Genomic DNA, 14,176 nt, shown 5'->3' with positions numbered 1-14,176 from the left:
ATTGATTTTAAGATGGATAACAAATAGCAAGACATGGCACACATGCACTTGGCAAGAGAACTAGAGTGAATGGCGCTACTGTGTGTATGTGAATGTTTTTATAGAAGAACAATCATGGGTTCAAAATACTACTGTTTTAATTGGTATTTGAATTGAATTTGAAATGAAACTGTGGCTGATTTAGCCGTGTTATACTAGTCCAACCATGCTTCTTTTTTACTGTGTGGTTAGACTGAGACTTGCGCTGTAGAAGTAGAATTGAAAATATTTTTTGTCTTTTTGGACATTAATAACTTTTTCACTCCCCTTAGATGAAATTTAATGCCACTCTTCAAAAAAGAATGTAATTCAATACATTTAAAGACCTTAAAAATCTTTTATTTAAGCCTTTTAAAGGACCCGCCGAGACCCTGGTCTTGGTAATGATGGGCACCGAATTCCAGGCATCTTCCTGAGGTTGGGTGATGCGGCCTCCGGACGGGTGGGCCCCGTCGTGACCAACACGCCCGACTGGAGTCCTTCTTAGACAGGAGCTGCTCAGGTACCTTGATCTGCTCCCTCTGCTCCTCCAAGTTTGCCTCTTTGTGGATCTCGACGATGGTCTTGGGGCCCTGGTCACCCCTCCGGGGCACCCAGTTATTCTACCATAGTTGGAAAGAGAGGAGCGCTTTCAAAATGCATTCAACACGGCAGCCACCTTGTCAGGATGGGCAATTAAGAAAAGCAAACCTGCAAAAGGAAAGCAGTCCAACCACCTCTGCATGACTAGCAATGAAACCTCCACACTCAAATACTGAAGCTGGTCAATGGCTGTTCTATAAACTATACTTGTACAGTAAGCATTCGAGTATAAATTAATGAAAGCAAGGAAACATTTGTAGAGACACTGAAGAAGTCCAACGGATGGGTGTGTAACACTTACCTGTCTGAGGTCCAGGACATCTTGCAGTTTGCAGCGGATCCTCAATGAGGTCTTCCTCGCGTTTATTATTTTACTTATGTAGCTGCAATAGTGGTCCATTTTGGGCTGATTAGTCAAAAACAAGACTCTCGTTAGCATGCTTGTGGCTACCGCCTGGTAAAAACTACCGCCAAGAGTTAACAGCCAGGTAGGAGGAACATAAGCGCATGATACCTTGGCCTTCTCGATGTCCTTGCCAATGGTGGAGAGTAGGATGCAGAGACACTCTAGTCTTTCCTCGCTGTGGCTCTTCTGGAGCAGCTTGACTATACAGTCATGCAATATAAGCTCCGACAGCATCTCCACCTTAAACAGCTCCCCGATAAACTTGATGTTACCGAGGGAACGGTGGCGGGCCTCGTCCTTTATGGCGTCCAGCTCCTTGATCAGGCGCTGACGCTCCTCATCCTGGCGGGAAATATCGGGGGGTTGGCGTTAACACGAGACGAGGCCCGGATATACGGCACATTTAACACAACTAAAACGACTGGACTTCACGCTAACAATACACATCCAATGTTGTGCACTTGGAGGGAAGGTGCACTATCAAGATGGTGAGACTGTCGCACCTCTGATGCGGCTTCCAGCTCCTTCTGCTTGCGCTCGTTGCTGTCCTTGTCCTTCGCAAACTCCTTCTGGCAGCAATTGAGCAGCAGCCTTCCAAAATTCACTGTGCCTCCTGACTTATCAGAGGTGGGCACTTTCAGCTGGGTACCATGAAGAGCAAGCAACAAGCACAAGTGAATAAGAGGTTTTTTCATGACTAGCAACATTAACACAGATGAATGTAGCCAGGGTGCAAATTTTGCTTTCTGACCTGTGTGCAAATTTAGGATAAGCTTGAAATATCACTGCTCAACACATACTACTTTAACTGCCATCACAGATAAGACAAAGTTGCCTTTTGTTAATTTATGTACATTGGCATCAGTCAGACAGTCAGTCAGTCAGTCAGACGTACAGACAGACAGACAGACAGACGGACAGACAGACGGACAGATAGATAGATAGATAGATAGATAGATAGATAGATAGATAGATAGATAGATAGATAGATAGATAGATAGATAGATAGATAGATAGATAGATAGATAGATAGATCTCTTCAGACACTCTGCTAAATTATGCCCTTTCATTATTCTGTGTCCTTGGCCAGTAATTGCACAGCATGGACAGAGGACACAGATCAAAGCAGTTCATTCCTCCCTTTCTGACCAATCAGAAGTCTTGGGAGGGCAGTTGCTGTTTCTGAACACTTGGTGATCTCATGACAGTCAAAGGAGAAAGACACGTACAAACCGGTGAGCAGCACGGCCTGATCTTGCGTCAGAATGGTACATCTGGAGAACAAGGAGACCTTGGCCCGATGACGAAGAGGAAGGGTGATGGTTACCTCACCCCATCACCTCACCTCATGTGGGTCACCAATGAGACCTAACATGCTTAATTCATGTCACTGAAGTATGATGTAATAGTAACCTAATAGTAAAACTGAAGTATGATGAGTAATCGTCAACTGTTGGGAAAGATTCAGTCTGCTGAAAAATACGCCCAATATGAGGTGGACTGAAAAGTATCAGCCATAGGCTTAGTGTACAATTTTTTAAATGACAAATACAAAGAATATTTTTAAAATTTTGTATTTATTTTTTAGGCTACCATTTTTATTTAGTAAGTAAAGACATTGAAAAGAAGAACACAAACACTTTGACTTGGTGAGAAAGAGCCACACATGATTTATCACAGCACAGAATGTCATGGAAATGTATAATTGTGTTTTGCACATTTTAAATGTAAAAGAGTTCAAATAGCCTTTATGGGCAGTGTTTTTTTTCTGCAGTGTTTGTTAAGGGCCAGTAAAGCATTTTCATATAAATATCAACTATATGCCCACGCTGAGGTGTCCTCTTTTTCACCATCTCTGATCCGGTCACCCTAAGTGAACACTTCAGGAACCAGGAGAACAGATTCACAACACACAAGTATCAGGAAAGACTTCTAAAGTTTAATGATAATATGTGTAGTTGAATACAGAACAAAATAGATGGGTCTTAAGACAATTTGGTAAGAATAATAAACCATATGTGTGATTGGTGTTCTCCTTATCAGGAGAGGAGGTACAGTAGACTGGATGTAGGGGAATGGAAAAGTCCAGGGAGAGAGATTCTAAGTGAGGTGCAGACACACAGATAAGGGAATGAACAACATGTCAGTGTGTTCTGATTAAGGATTTGCTGGGTGTACGTATGTCTGAAAAACATCTGGCACAGGAACATCTGTCCAGCGCAGTGGAGTTGGGGTGAAGCAGGGGGACCATAACAGCTGGAACAGGTTGAGACTCAGTAGCAGCATGATGTCAGGAGTAGGTTTACCTCATCAACAGGAGAGACAAGATCATTAGACATGCCTTAGTACAGAGAAGTATAAATTAATGGACTATAGTGTGCAAGGCTCCAGCAAATCTAGCTATGGCAGCACAGCTAAAAGGGTGGAGCTAGAAAATAGCACAGGCATGAGACAAGCAATTAGACAATAGCATTCACCCAATTTTAAATGATAGTTTTCTGTCTTTTTGTCAGACGACTATAGGCTATCTTGCTCTGAAAATGACAATATTTTCTTTATTTAAAATTAGGGGTGGCCATAGATTATTTTTTTAAATCTAGATTAATCTCACTGAAATCTTGAAACTAATCTTAATTAATCTAGATTAAAATGGCTCATTCGGAATATGCGTGCTACCCAAGTAATGATTAAAAGTCCGTTTTTGAGATAAGGGTTCTTTATACAGAGGATCTCCTGTTTTCAAAATGCATCAATAACTGATTGAGAAAGCTGTTCTACTTTGATACTTGAAGAAAAAAAACATGCTCAATAAAATGTAGGCTACTCGTGTTCAATGGTTTATTCAGTTAAACATGAAAATAGTACGGTATGCCTACATACTTTAAGAGGGCATATTCAGTCAAACATGAATTTGTAAGGTTAACTTAAATTTAATTTGAACTTAACAGGCAGCCAATGTAGGGAGGCCAACACTGGAGAAATATGCTCCCTTTTCTTAGTTCCAGTCAGGAGCCTAGCTGCTGCATTTTGAACAAGCTGAAGGCGTGACAGAGCTGATTGGTTGATACCCAAATACAGAGAATTACAGTAATCAAGCCATGATGTAATAAAAGCATGAACAACTGTTTCCATATCTTTAAAAGTTAAAATAGATTTGAGCTTAGAGATTTTCCTTAGCTGATAAAAACTGGAACTATCTGTTTATCAAATGTAAGTGTGGAATCAAAGAGAACGCTGAGATTCCTTACGTAGCTCTGAGTATTTATTAATAAAGGCTCCAGATGTTTAGCATTTGGTGTAACACTGTCTGGATAAAAAAATAATAATAATAGCCTCTGTTTGGCCATCATTCCATTTTTTAAAAATTATTGGACAGCCAAATTCTTATGTCCTGCAGGCAATGTCGATGGGCCGCGTCTTGCAGAGTATCTGCACATTGTTGACCTACAAATTTAATGACTTAAGACCTCCAAGAATAAAAATTAAGACCATTACCATGGCAAAAACATGAATTCTCAAGCTGGGCCCCTCCAAAGCTTTCAGGTAGTCCATGTTAATGTGAGACCTGCTTTGCCTTGCAAATTATTAGCACAATGTCTGATAAACACAGACTCAAATCATCAAATCATTTGTGCACGATTGCAGTATTTACTTTTGAATGGTCATTTTTGAGAACCTTGCCTCAAATATGGCAATATTTCTACAAATATGTCGAAGCAAAAGGTAGGAGAATCTTTAAGGCGACATCACCAAGTTGAGGGTATTCCTGCATCAGCCCTTGGTTTTTTAAGTAAATAAATTGATTTTAAGATGGATAACAAATAGCAAGACATGGCACACATGCACTTGGCAAGAGAACTAGAGTGAATGGCGCTACTGTGTGTATGTGAATGTTTTTATAGAAGAACAATCATGGGTTCAAAATACTACTGTTTTAATTGGTATTTGAATTGAATTTGAAATGAAACTGTGGCTGATTTAGCCGTGTTATACTAGTCCAACCATGCTTCTTTTTTACTGTGTGGTTAGACTGAGACTTGCGCTGTAGAAGTAGAATTGAAAATATTTTTTGTCTTTTTGGACATTAATAACTTTTTCACTCCCCTTAGATGAAATTTAATGCCACTCTTCAAAAAAGAATGTAATTCAATACATTTAAAGACCTTAAAAATCTTTTATTTAAGCCTTTTAAAGGACCCGCCGAGACCCTGGTCTTGGTAATGATGGGCACCGAATTCCAGGCATCTTCCTGAGGTTGGGTGATGCGGCCTCCGGACGGGTGGGCCCCGTCGTGACCAACACGCCCGACTGGAGTCCTTCTTAGACAGGAGCTGCTCAGGTACCTTGATCTGCTCCCTCTGCTCCTCCAAGTTTGCCTCTTTGTGGATCTCGACGATGGTCTTGGGGCCCTGGTCACCCCTCCGGGGCACCCAGTTATTCTACCATAGTTGGAAAGAGAGGAGCGCTTTCAAAATGCATTCAACACGGCAGCCACCTTGTCAGGATGGGCAATTAAGAAAAGCAAACCTGCAAAAGGAAAGCAGTCCAACCACCTCTGCATGACTAGCAATGAAACCTCCACACTCAAATACTGAAGCTGGTCAATGGCTGTTCTATAAACTATACTTGTACAGTAAGCATTCGAGTATAAATTAATGAAAGCAAGGAAACATTTGTAGAGACACTGAAGAAGTCCAACGGATGGGTGTGTAACACTTACCTGTCTGAGGTCCAGGACATCTTGCAGTTTGCAGCGGATCCTCAATGAGGTCTTCCTCGCGTTTATTATTTTACTTATGTAGCTGCAATAGTGGTCCATTTTGGGCTGATTAGTCAAAAACAAGACTCTCGTTAGCATGCTTGTGGCTACCGCCTGGTAAAAACTACCGCCAAGAGTTAACAGCCAGGTAGGAGGAACATAAGCGCATGATACCTTGGCCTTCTCGATGTCCTTGCCAATGGTGGAGAGTAGGATGCAGAGACACTCTAGTCTTTCCTCGCTGTGGCTCTTCTGGAGCAGCTTGACTATACAGTCATGCAATATAAGCTCCGACAGCATCTCCACCTTAAACAGCTCCCCGATAAACTTGATGTTACCGAGGGAACGGTGGCGGGCCTCGTCCTTTATGGCGTCCAGCTCCTCGATCAGGCGCTGACGCTCCTCATCCTGGCGGGAAATATCGGGGGGTTGGCGTTAACACGAGACGAGGCCCGGATATACGGCACATTTAACACAACTAAAACGACTGGACTTCACGCTAACAATACACATCCAATGTTGTGCACTTGGAGGGAAGGTGCACTATCAAGATGGTGAGACTGTCGCACCTCTGATGCGGCTTCCAGCTCCTTCTGCTTGCGCTCGTTGCTGTTCTTGTCCTTCGCAAACTCCTTCTGGCAGCAATTGAGCAGCAGCCTTCCAAAATTCACTGTGCCTCCTGACTTATCAGAGGTGGGCACTTTCAGCTGGGTACCATGAAGAGCAAGCAACAAGCACAAGTGAATAAGAGGTTTTTTCATGACTAGCAACATTAACACAGATGAATGTAGCCAGGGTGCAAATTTTGCTTTCTGACCTGTGTGCAAATTTAGGATAAGCTTGAAATATCACTGCTCAACACATACTACTTTAACTGCCATCACAGATAAGACAAAGTTGCCTTTTGTTAATTTATGTACATTGGCATCAGTCAGACAGTCAGTCAGTCAGTCAGACGGACAGACAGACAGACAGACAGACAGACAGACAGATAGATAGATAGATAGATAGATAGATAGATAGATAGATAGATAGATAGATAGATAGATAGATAGATAGATAGATAGATCACTTCAGACACTCTCCTAAATTATGCCCTTTCATTATTCTGTGTCCTTGGCCAGTAATTGCACAGCATGGACAGAGGACACAGATCAAAGCAGTTCATTCCTCCCTTTCTGACCAATCAGAAGTCTTGGGAGGGCAGTTGCTGTTTCTGAACACTTGGTGATCTCATGACAGTCAAAGGAGAAAGACACGTACAAACCGGTGAGCAGCACGGCCTGATCTTGCGTCAGAATGGTACATCTGGAGAACAAGGAGACCTTGGCCCGATGACGAAGAGGAAGGGTGATGGTTACCTCACCCCATCACCTCACCTCATGTGGGTCACCAATGAGACCTAACATGCTTAATTCATGTCACTGAAGTATGATGTAATAGTAACCTAATAGTAAAACTGAAGTATGATGAGTAATCGTCAACTGTTGGGAAAGATTCAGTCTGCTGAAAAATACGCCCAATATGAGGTGGACTGAAAAGTATCAGCCATAGGCTTAGTGTACAATTTTTTAAATGACAAATACAAAGAATATTTTTAAAATTTTGTATTTATTTTTTAGGCTACCATTTTTATTTAGTAAGTAAAGACATTGAAAAGAAGAACACAAACACTTTGACTTGGTGAGAAAGAGCCACACATGATTTATCACAGCACAGAATGTCATGGAAATGTATAATTGTGTTTTGCACATTTTAAATGTAAAAGAGTTCAAATAGCCTTTATGGGCAGTGTTTTTTTTCTGCAGTGTTTGTTAAGGGCCAGTAAAGCATTTTCATATAAATATCAACTATATGCCCACGCTGAGGTGTCCTCTTTTTCACCATCTCTGATCCGGTCACCCTAAGTGAACACTTCAGGAACCAGGAGAACAGATTCACAACACACAAGTATCAGGAAAGACTTCTAAAGTTTAATGATAATATGTGTAGTTGAATACAGAACAAAATAGATGGGTCTTAAGACAATTTGGTAAGAATAATAAACCATATGTGTGATTGGTGTTCTCCTTATCAGGAGAGGAGGTACAGTAGACTGGATGTAGGGGAATGGAAAAGTCCAGGGAGAGAGATTCTAAGTGAGGTGCAGACACACAGATAAGGGAATGAACAACATGTCAGTGTGTTCTGATTAAGGATTTGCTGGGTGTACGTATGTCTGAAAAACATCTGGCACAGGAACATCTGTCCAGCGCAGTGGAGTTGGGGTGAAGCAGGGGGACCATAACAGCTGGAACAGGTTGAGACTCAGTAGCAGCATGATGTCAGGAGTAGGTTTACCTCATCAAGAGGAGAGACAAGATCATTAGGCATGCCTTAGTACAGAGAAGTATAAATTAATGGACTATAGTGTGCAAGGCTCCAGCAAATCTAGCTATGGCAGCACAGCTAAAAGGGTGGAGCTAGAAAATAGCACAGGCATGAGACAAGCAATTAGACAATAGCATTCACCCAATTTTAAATGATAGTTTTCTGTCTTTTTGTCAGACGACTATAGGCTATCTTGCTCTGAAAATGACAATATTTTCTTTATTTAAAATTAGGGGTGGCCATAGATTATTTTTTTTAAATCTAGATTAATCTCACTGAAATCTTGAAACTAATCTTAATTAATCTAGATTAAAATGGCTCATTCGGAATATGCGTGCTACCCAAGTAATGATTAAAAGTCCGTTTTTGAGATAAGGGTTCTTTATACAGAGGATCTCCTGTTTTCAAAATGCATCAATAACTGATTGAGAAAGCTGTTCTACTTTGATACTTGAAGAAAAAAAACATGCTCAATAAAATGTAGGCTACTCGTGTTCAATGGTTTATTCAGTTAAACATGAAAATAGTACGGTATGCCTACATACTTTAAGAGGGCATATTCAGTCAAACATGAATTTGTAAGGTTAACTTAAATTTAATTTGAACTTAACAGGCAGCCAATGTAGGGAGGCCAACACTGGAGAAATATGCTCCCTTTTCTTAGTTCCAGTCAGGAGCCTAGCTGCTGCATTTTGAACAAGCTGAAGGCGTGACAGAGCTGATTGGTTGATACCCAAATACAGAGAATTACAGTAATCAAGCCATGATGTAATAAAAGCATGAACAACTGTTTCCATATCTTTAAAAGTTAAAATAGATTTGAGCTTAGAGATTTTCCTTAGCTGATAAAAACTGGAACTATCTGTTTATCAAATGTAAGTGTGGAATCAAAGAGAACGCTGAGATTCCTTACGTAGCTCTGAGTATTTATTAATAAAGGCTCCAGATGTTTAGCATTTGGTGTAACACTGTCTGGATAAAAAAATAATAATAATAGCCTCTGTTTGGCCATCATTCCATTTTTAAAAATTATTGGACAGCCAAATTCTTATGTCCTGCAGGCAATGTCGATGGGCCGCGTCTTGCAGAGTATCTGCACATTGTTGACCTACAAATTTAATGACTTAAGACCTCCAAGAATAAAAATTAAGACCATTACCATGGCAAAAACATGAATTCTCAAGCTGGGCCCCTCCAAAGCTTTCAGGTAGTCCATGTTAATGTGAGACCTGCTTTGCCTTGCAAATTATTAGCACAATGTCTGATAAACACAGCCTCAAATCATCAAATCATTTGTGCACGATTGCAGTATTTACTTTTGAATGGTCATTTTTGAGAACCTTGCCTCAAATATGGCAATATTTCTACAAATATGTCGAAGCAAAAGGTAGGAGAATCTTTAAGGCGACATCACCAAGTTGAGGGTATTCCTGCATCAGCCCTTGGTTTTTTAAGTAAATAAATTGATTTTAAGATGGATAACAAATAGCAAGACATGGCACACATGCACTTGGCAAGAGAACTAGAGTGAATGGCGCTACTGTGTGTATGTGAATGTTTTTATAGAAGAACAATCATGGGTTCAAAATACTACTGTTTTAATTGGTATTTGAATTGAATTTGAAATGAAACTGTGGCTGATTTAGCCGTGTTATACTAGTCCAACCATGCTTCTTTTTTACTGTGTGGTTAGACTGAGACTTGCGCTGTAGAAGTAGAATTGAAAATATTTTTTGTCTTTTTGGACATTAATAGCTTTTTCACTCCCCTTAGATGAAATTTAATGCCACTCTTCAAAAAAGAATGTAATTCAATACATTTAAAGACCTTAAAAATCTTTTATTTAAGCCTTTTAAAGGACCCGCCGAGACCCTGGTCTTGGTAATGATGGGCACCGAATTCCAGGCATCTTCCTGAGGTTGGGTGATGCGGCCTCCGGACGGGTGGGCCCCGTCGTGACCAACACGCCTGACTGGAGTCCTTCTTAGGCAGGAGCTGCTCAGGTACCTTGATCTGCTCCCTCTGCTCCTCCAAGTTTGCCTCTTTGTGGATCTCGACGATGGTCTTGGGGCCCTGGTCACCCCTCCGGGGCACCCAGTTATTCTACCATAGTTGGAAAGAGAGGAGCGCTTTCAAAATGCATTCAACACGGCAGCCACCTTGTCAGGATGGGCAATTAAGAAAAGCAAACCTGCAAAAGGAAAGCAGTCCAACCACCTCTGCATGACTAGCAATGAAACCTCCACACTCAAATACTGAAGCTGGTCAATGGCTGTTCTATAAACTATACTTGTACAGTAAGCATTCGAGTATAAATTAATGAAAGCAAGGAAACATTTGTAGAGACACTGAAGAAGTCCAACGGATGGGTGTGTAACACTTACCTGTCTGAGGTCCAGGACATCTTGCAGTTTGCAGCGGATCCTCAATGAGGTCTTCCTCGCGTTTATTATTTTACTTATGTAGCTGCAATAGTGGTCCATTTTGGGCTGATTAGTCAAAAACAAGACTCTCGTTAGCATGCTTGTGGCTACCGCCTGGTAAAAACTACCGCCAAGAGTTAACAGCCAGGTAGGAGGAACATAAGCGCATGATACCTTGGCCTTCTCGATGTCCTTGCCAATGGTGGAGAGTAGGATGCAGAGACACTCTAGTCTTTCCTCGCTGTGGCTCTTCTGGAGCAGCTTGACTATACAGTCATGCAATATAAGCTCCGACAGCATCTCCACCTTAAACAGCTCCCCGATAAACTTGATGTTACCGAGGGAACGGTGGCGGGCCTCGTCCTTCATGGCGTCCAGCTCCTCGATCAGGCGCTGACGCTCCTCATCCTGGCGGGAAATATCGGGGGGTTGGCGTTAACACGAGACGAGGCCCGGATATACGGCACATTTAACACAACTAAAACGACTGGACTTCACGCTAACAATACACATCCAATGATGTGCACTTGGAGGGAAGGTGCACTATCAAGATGGTGAGACTGTCGCACCTCTGATGCGGCTTCCAGCTCCTTCTGCTTGCGCTCGTTGCTGTCCTTGTCCTTCGCAAACTCCTTCTGGCAGCAATTGAGCAGCAGCCTTCCAAAATTCACTGTGCCTCCTGACTTATCAGAGGTGGGCACTTTCAGCTGGGTACCATGAAGAGCAAGCAACAAGCACAAGTGAATAAGAGGTTTTTTCATGACTAGCAACATTAACACATGTAGCCAGGGTGCAAATTTTGCTTTCTGACCTGTGTGCAAATTTAGGATAAGCTTGAAATATCACTGCTCAACACATACTACTTTAACTGCCATCACAGATAAGAAAAAGTTGCCTTTTGTTAATTTATGTACATTGGCATCAGTCAGACAGTCAGTCAGTCAGTCAGACGTACAGACAGACAGACAGACAGACAGACAGACAGACAGACAGATAGATAGATAGATAGATAGATAGATAGATAGATAGATCTCTTCAGACACACTAAATTATGCCCTTTCATTATTCTGTGTCCTTGGCCAGTAATTGCACAGCATGGACAGAGGACACAGATCAAAGCAGTTCATTCCTCCCTTTCTGACCAATCAGAAGTCTTGGGAGGGCAGTTGCTGTTTCTGAACACTTGGTGAAATGCATGCATTACAGTGTCCAGCTTTAACAATAAACAAAACATGAACAACCTCCTGAACTCCTCAGTCCCATTGGTGCAGTTTAGCTGCAGAAACACATGGGACAAGATAGAGGTCACATGTGGAACTGGCCATTCGCGCGTGGGCATGTGCACACTCACCATCATCAGGCAGCGACACAATTTAGCATAAGTCACGGAGAACTTGGGCTCAGAGATGGCCTTCTCGTATACAAGATCGACGACTCCCTTGAGCCGCTCCTCCGTGTCCATGCTCAGCTCCGTCAGCTGCTTCATCAGTGGCTGGAACATCTGTGGCGTGAGCTTGTTCAGGATGCTGCGCACACGTCGCAGCAGGTCCAGGGTCTTGGCCACCTCCAGGTTCTCCTCGTCAGCTTCAGCCTTGTGGGCGCGCACCTTCTTCATTGAGGGCCTCCACGCCTTCTCCGCCTTGTTCAGCTGGATGTCGTTGCTGAATGAGACACTGGTGATGATCTTGCGTGGACTTTTGCGCTGGCACTGTGAGGACCTCGAAACTGGAGGCTGGAGGGGGGGTGGGGGGTTAATCTTAATTAAGACAATCAGCTCAACTAAGTCCCCTATAATTCACACTAAGGGTGTAACCAACAGCTCCAAGTGAAACTAGCATAAACCAACAACACCAGCATGGCTAGTAAACAATCTAGACTCTAGAGCAAATCCCATGATGCTCTACAATGTAGAATGTCCATTTACATGTGCCTTTAAAGCAGGAGTGTCCAAAGTGTGGCACTCATCTCCAAAGACGAGATATGATATTGGGTTCACGATAACGAGACGAGACTTTTAAATATTTTTAAGAAAACTTCAAAGATGACAAATATATCTGGAAAAATAGTTTTGGCAAAGTCAAAAAATGCTAATTCAACAGGTTTCTCTCCTGTATGACAGAGTCTCTTAAGACTCATTAATGCAAACAGAGACTGTCCCAAAAACAATTTTTTCAAAAACAATAGAGTTGTATACATCCCCACTATATCTGCCTTAAATATTAGTAAGGATTGCGCTCTTTGTCTGAATTTCCTCCAACTCTGACATGACATTACCCCTTGTACATGTTCAACTATGGAAACTGGTCGAATAGCAATGGCAGCGACTGCAATTTTGGCTTTGGATAGACATTTGCCAAATGTAGATGTTTTCAGCTTTCGGCCCATCAGCAGAAGTAGCACATACCTCTGGCTCCAAAGGGGCCTCAACAGGCTCCTTCTCTGCTTGGGGCACTGCTTCCGATACCAATGGCGCATCCATACTCTCACCCATCTTGGGCTCAAGAGCAGGGATGTCTGCTGGAGGAAGGTCCGTCAGAGGAGGTGGCGGGGAGGCAGACGCTCCGAAATCGGAGTCTTGTCCAACAGGCACTGTGCTCAGTGGTGAGGCCAGTTGGAGACCCTGGGACAGGTTAGGCTCCGTTGTCAGTTTTGAAGGAACCACCAGCTCGGGCACCTTAGATGGAGGCGGGGGGGTTGAGGCAGCTGCTGGCATAGACACAGGTTTCCCATGATCATCTGAACAAGGTGCAATTTCAATTCGGTTTCCAAGTTAATAAAATACAAAAACATGATATAATAACATTAAGAAAACACACTTACCGGGTGGAATCACTACAGTAGCTGTAGGTGGCGTGCTTTCATCATCGGTCTGCACTGCGACCACAGTCTGAGGAAAAGAGTGGGGAACATTGTCAAATTTGGAGCAATTACAAACATTTTAACGTAATGCAAGCATATACATAGGCCTTTCGTATTGAGCTCAGCTGAATGGGTGTGGGCGTAGATGCGTTTCTTGCCCCGGACATAATCTCTTCCGTGACATCACATCCACCCTGTTTGGGGTCTGGTATTCTAATCTGTGGGACATGGTTTTTGGGAGTGAGACCAGGTTCAAGCAGGCAACCTTTCCAGCTCCTCACCTGCTGGCACTCTCTCCTGCGCTGTTGGGGCAGGGCATACTGAGGGGGTGGGGCCTGCTGCTGCAGGGCAGAGCTCAATATGATGGGCCCTGAAGACTGGTACTGGTCCTGCGTAGGGTAATACGGCACACCTGGAGGAAACAAGGCACAATCAGATAACACCTTAGGCTCCACCCCAATGTGGAGAGGGAAAGGAAGTCGTTTTTTCTCCTTCATTTACACTGGCCATTTAACATTTAACAAAATCTATGTTGAGTTAAGAGCCTCTCCTCACCGTACGCAGAGCTCCAGTCAGCATAGGTGCCGTAGTAGAAACCCATGGGCTCATTGGCTACAGGGAACTGCTGGGGCGGGGCATACTGAGGGGGTGGGGCCTGCTGCTGCAGGGCAGAGCTCAGTATGATGGGTGTAGTTGGCCCTGAAGAAAGGTACTGGGCCTGCGTAGGGTAATAATACG

At 42.8% G+C, this 14,176-nt stretch overlaps 1 protein-coding gene across 1 annotated transcript; it reads right to left on the bottom strand.

The window, feature by feature from the left end:
• Positions 1-1,267: 1,267 nt before the first annotated feature.
• Positions 1,268-13,950, bottom strand: LOC143506355 (uncharacterized; the record flags this gene model as incomplete). Its single annotated transcript, XM_076996329.1, has 7 exons — positions 13,720-13,950; positions 13,400-13,466; positions 12,984-13,285; positions 11,931-12,311; positions 11,149-11,286; positions 10,847-10,987; positions 1,268-1,369 (listed from the first exon to the last, which is right to left on the bottom strand). Coding segments are annotated over exons 1-7 (1,347 nt in total), but the record flags the coding sequence as incomplete, so codon positions are not given.
• Between the last annotated feature and the right edge of the window lie 226 nt (positions 13,951-14,176).

Source organism: Brachyhypopomus gauderio, unplaced genomic scaffold, assembly GCF_052324685.1.
Source record: "Brachyhypopomus gauderio isolate BG-103 unplaced genomic scaffold, BGAUD_0.2 sc474, whole genome shotgun sequence".
NCBI lineage: Eukaryota > Metazoa > Chordata > Actinopteri > Gymnotiformes > Hypopomidae > Brachyhypopomus > Brachyhypopomus gauderio.
Note: the sequence above shows the minus strand (reverse complement) of the source record. Positions and strands in the feature narration are given on the sequence as shown.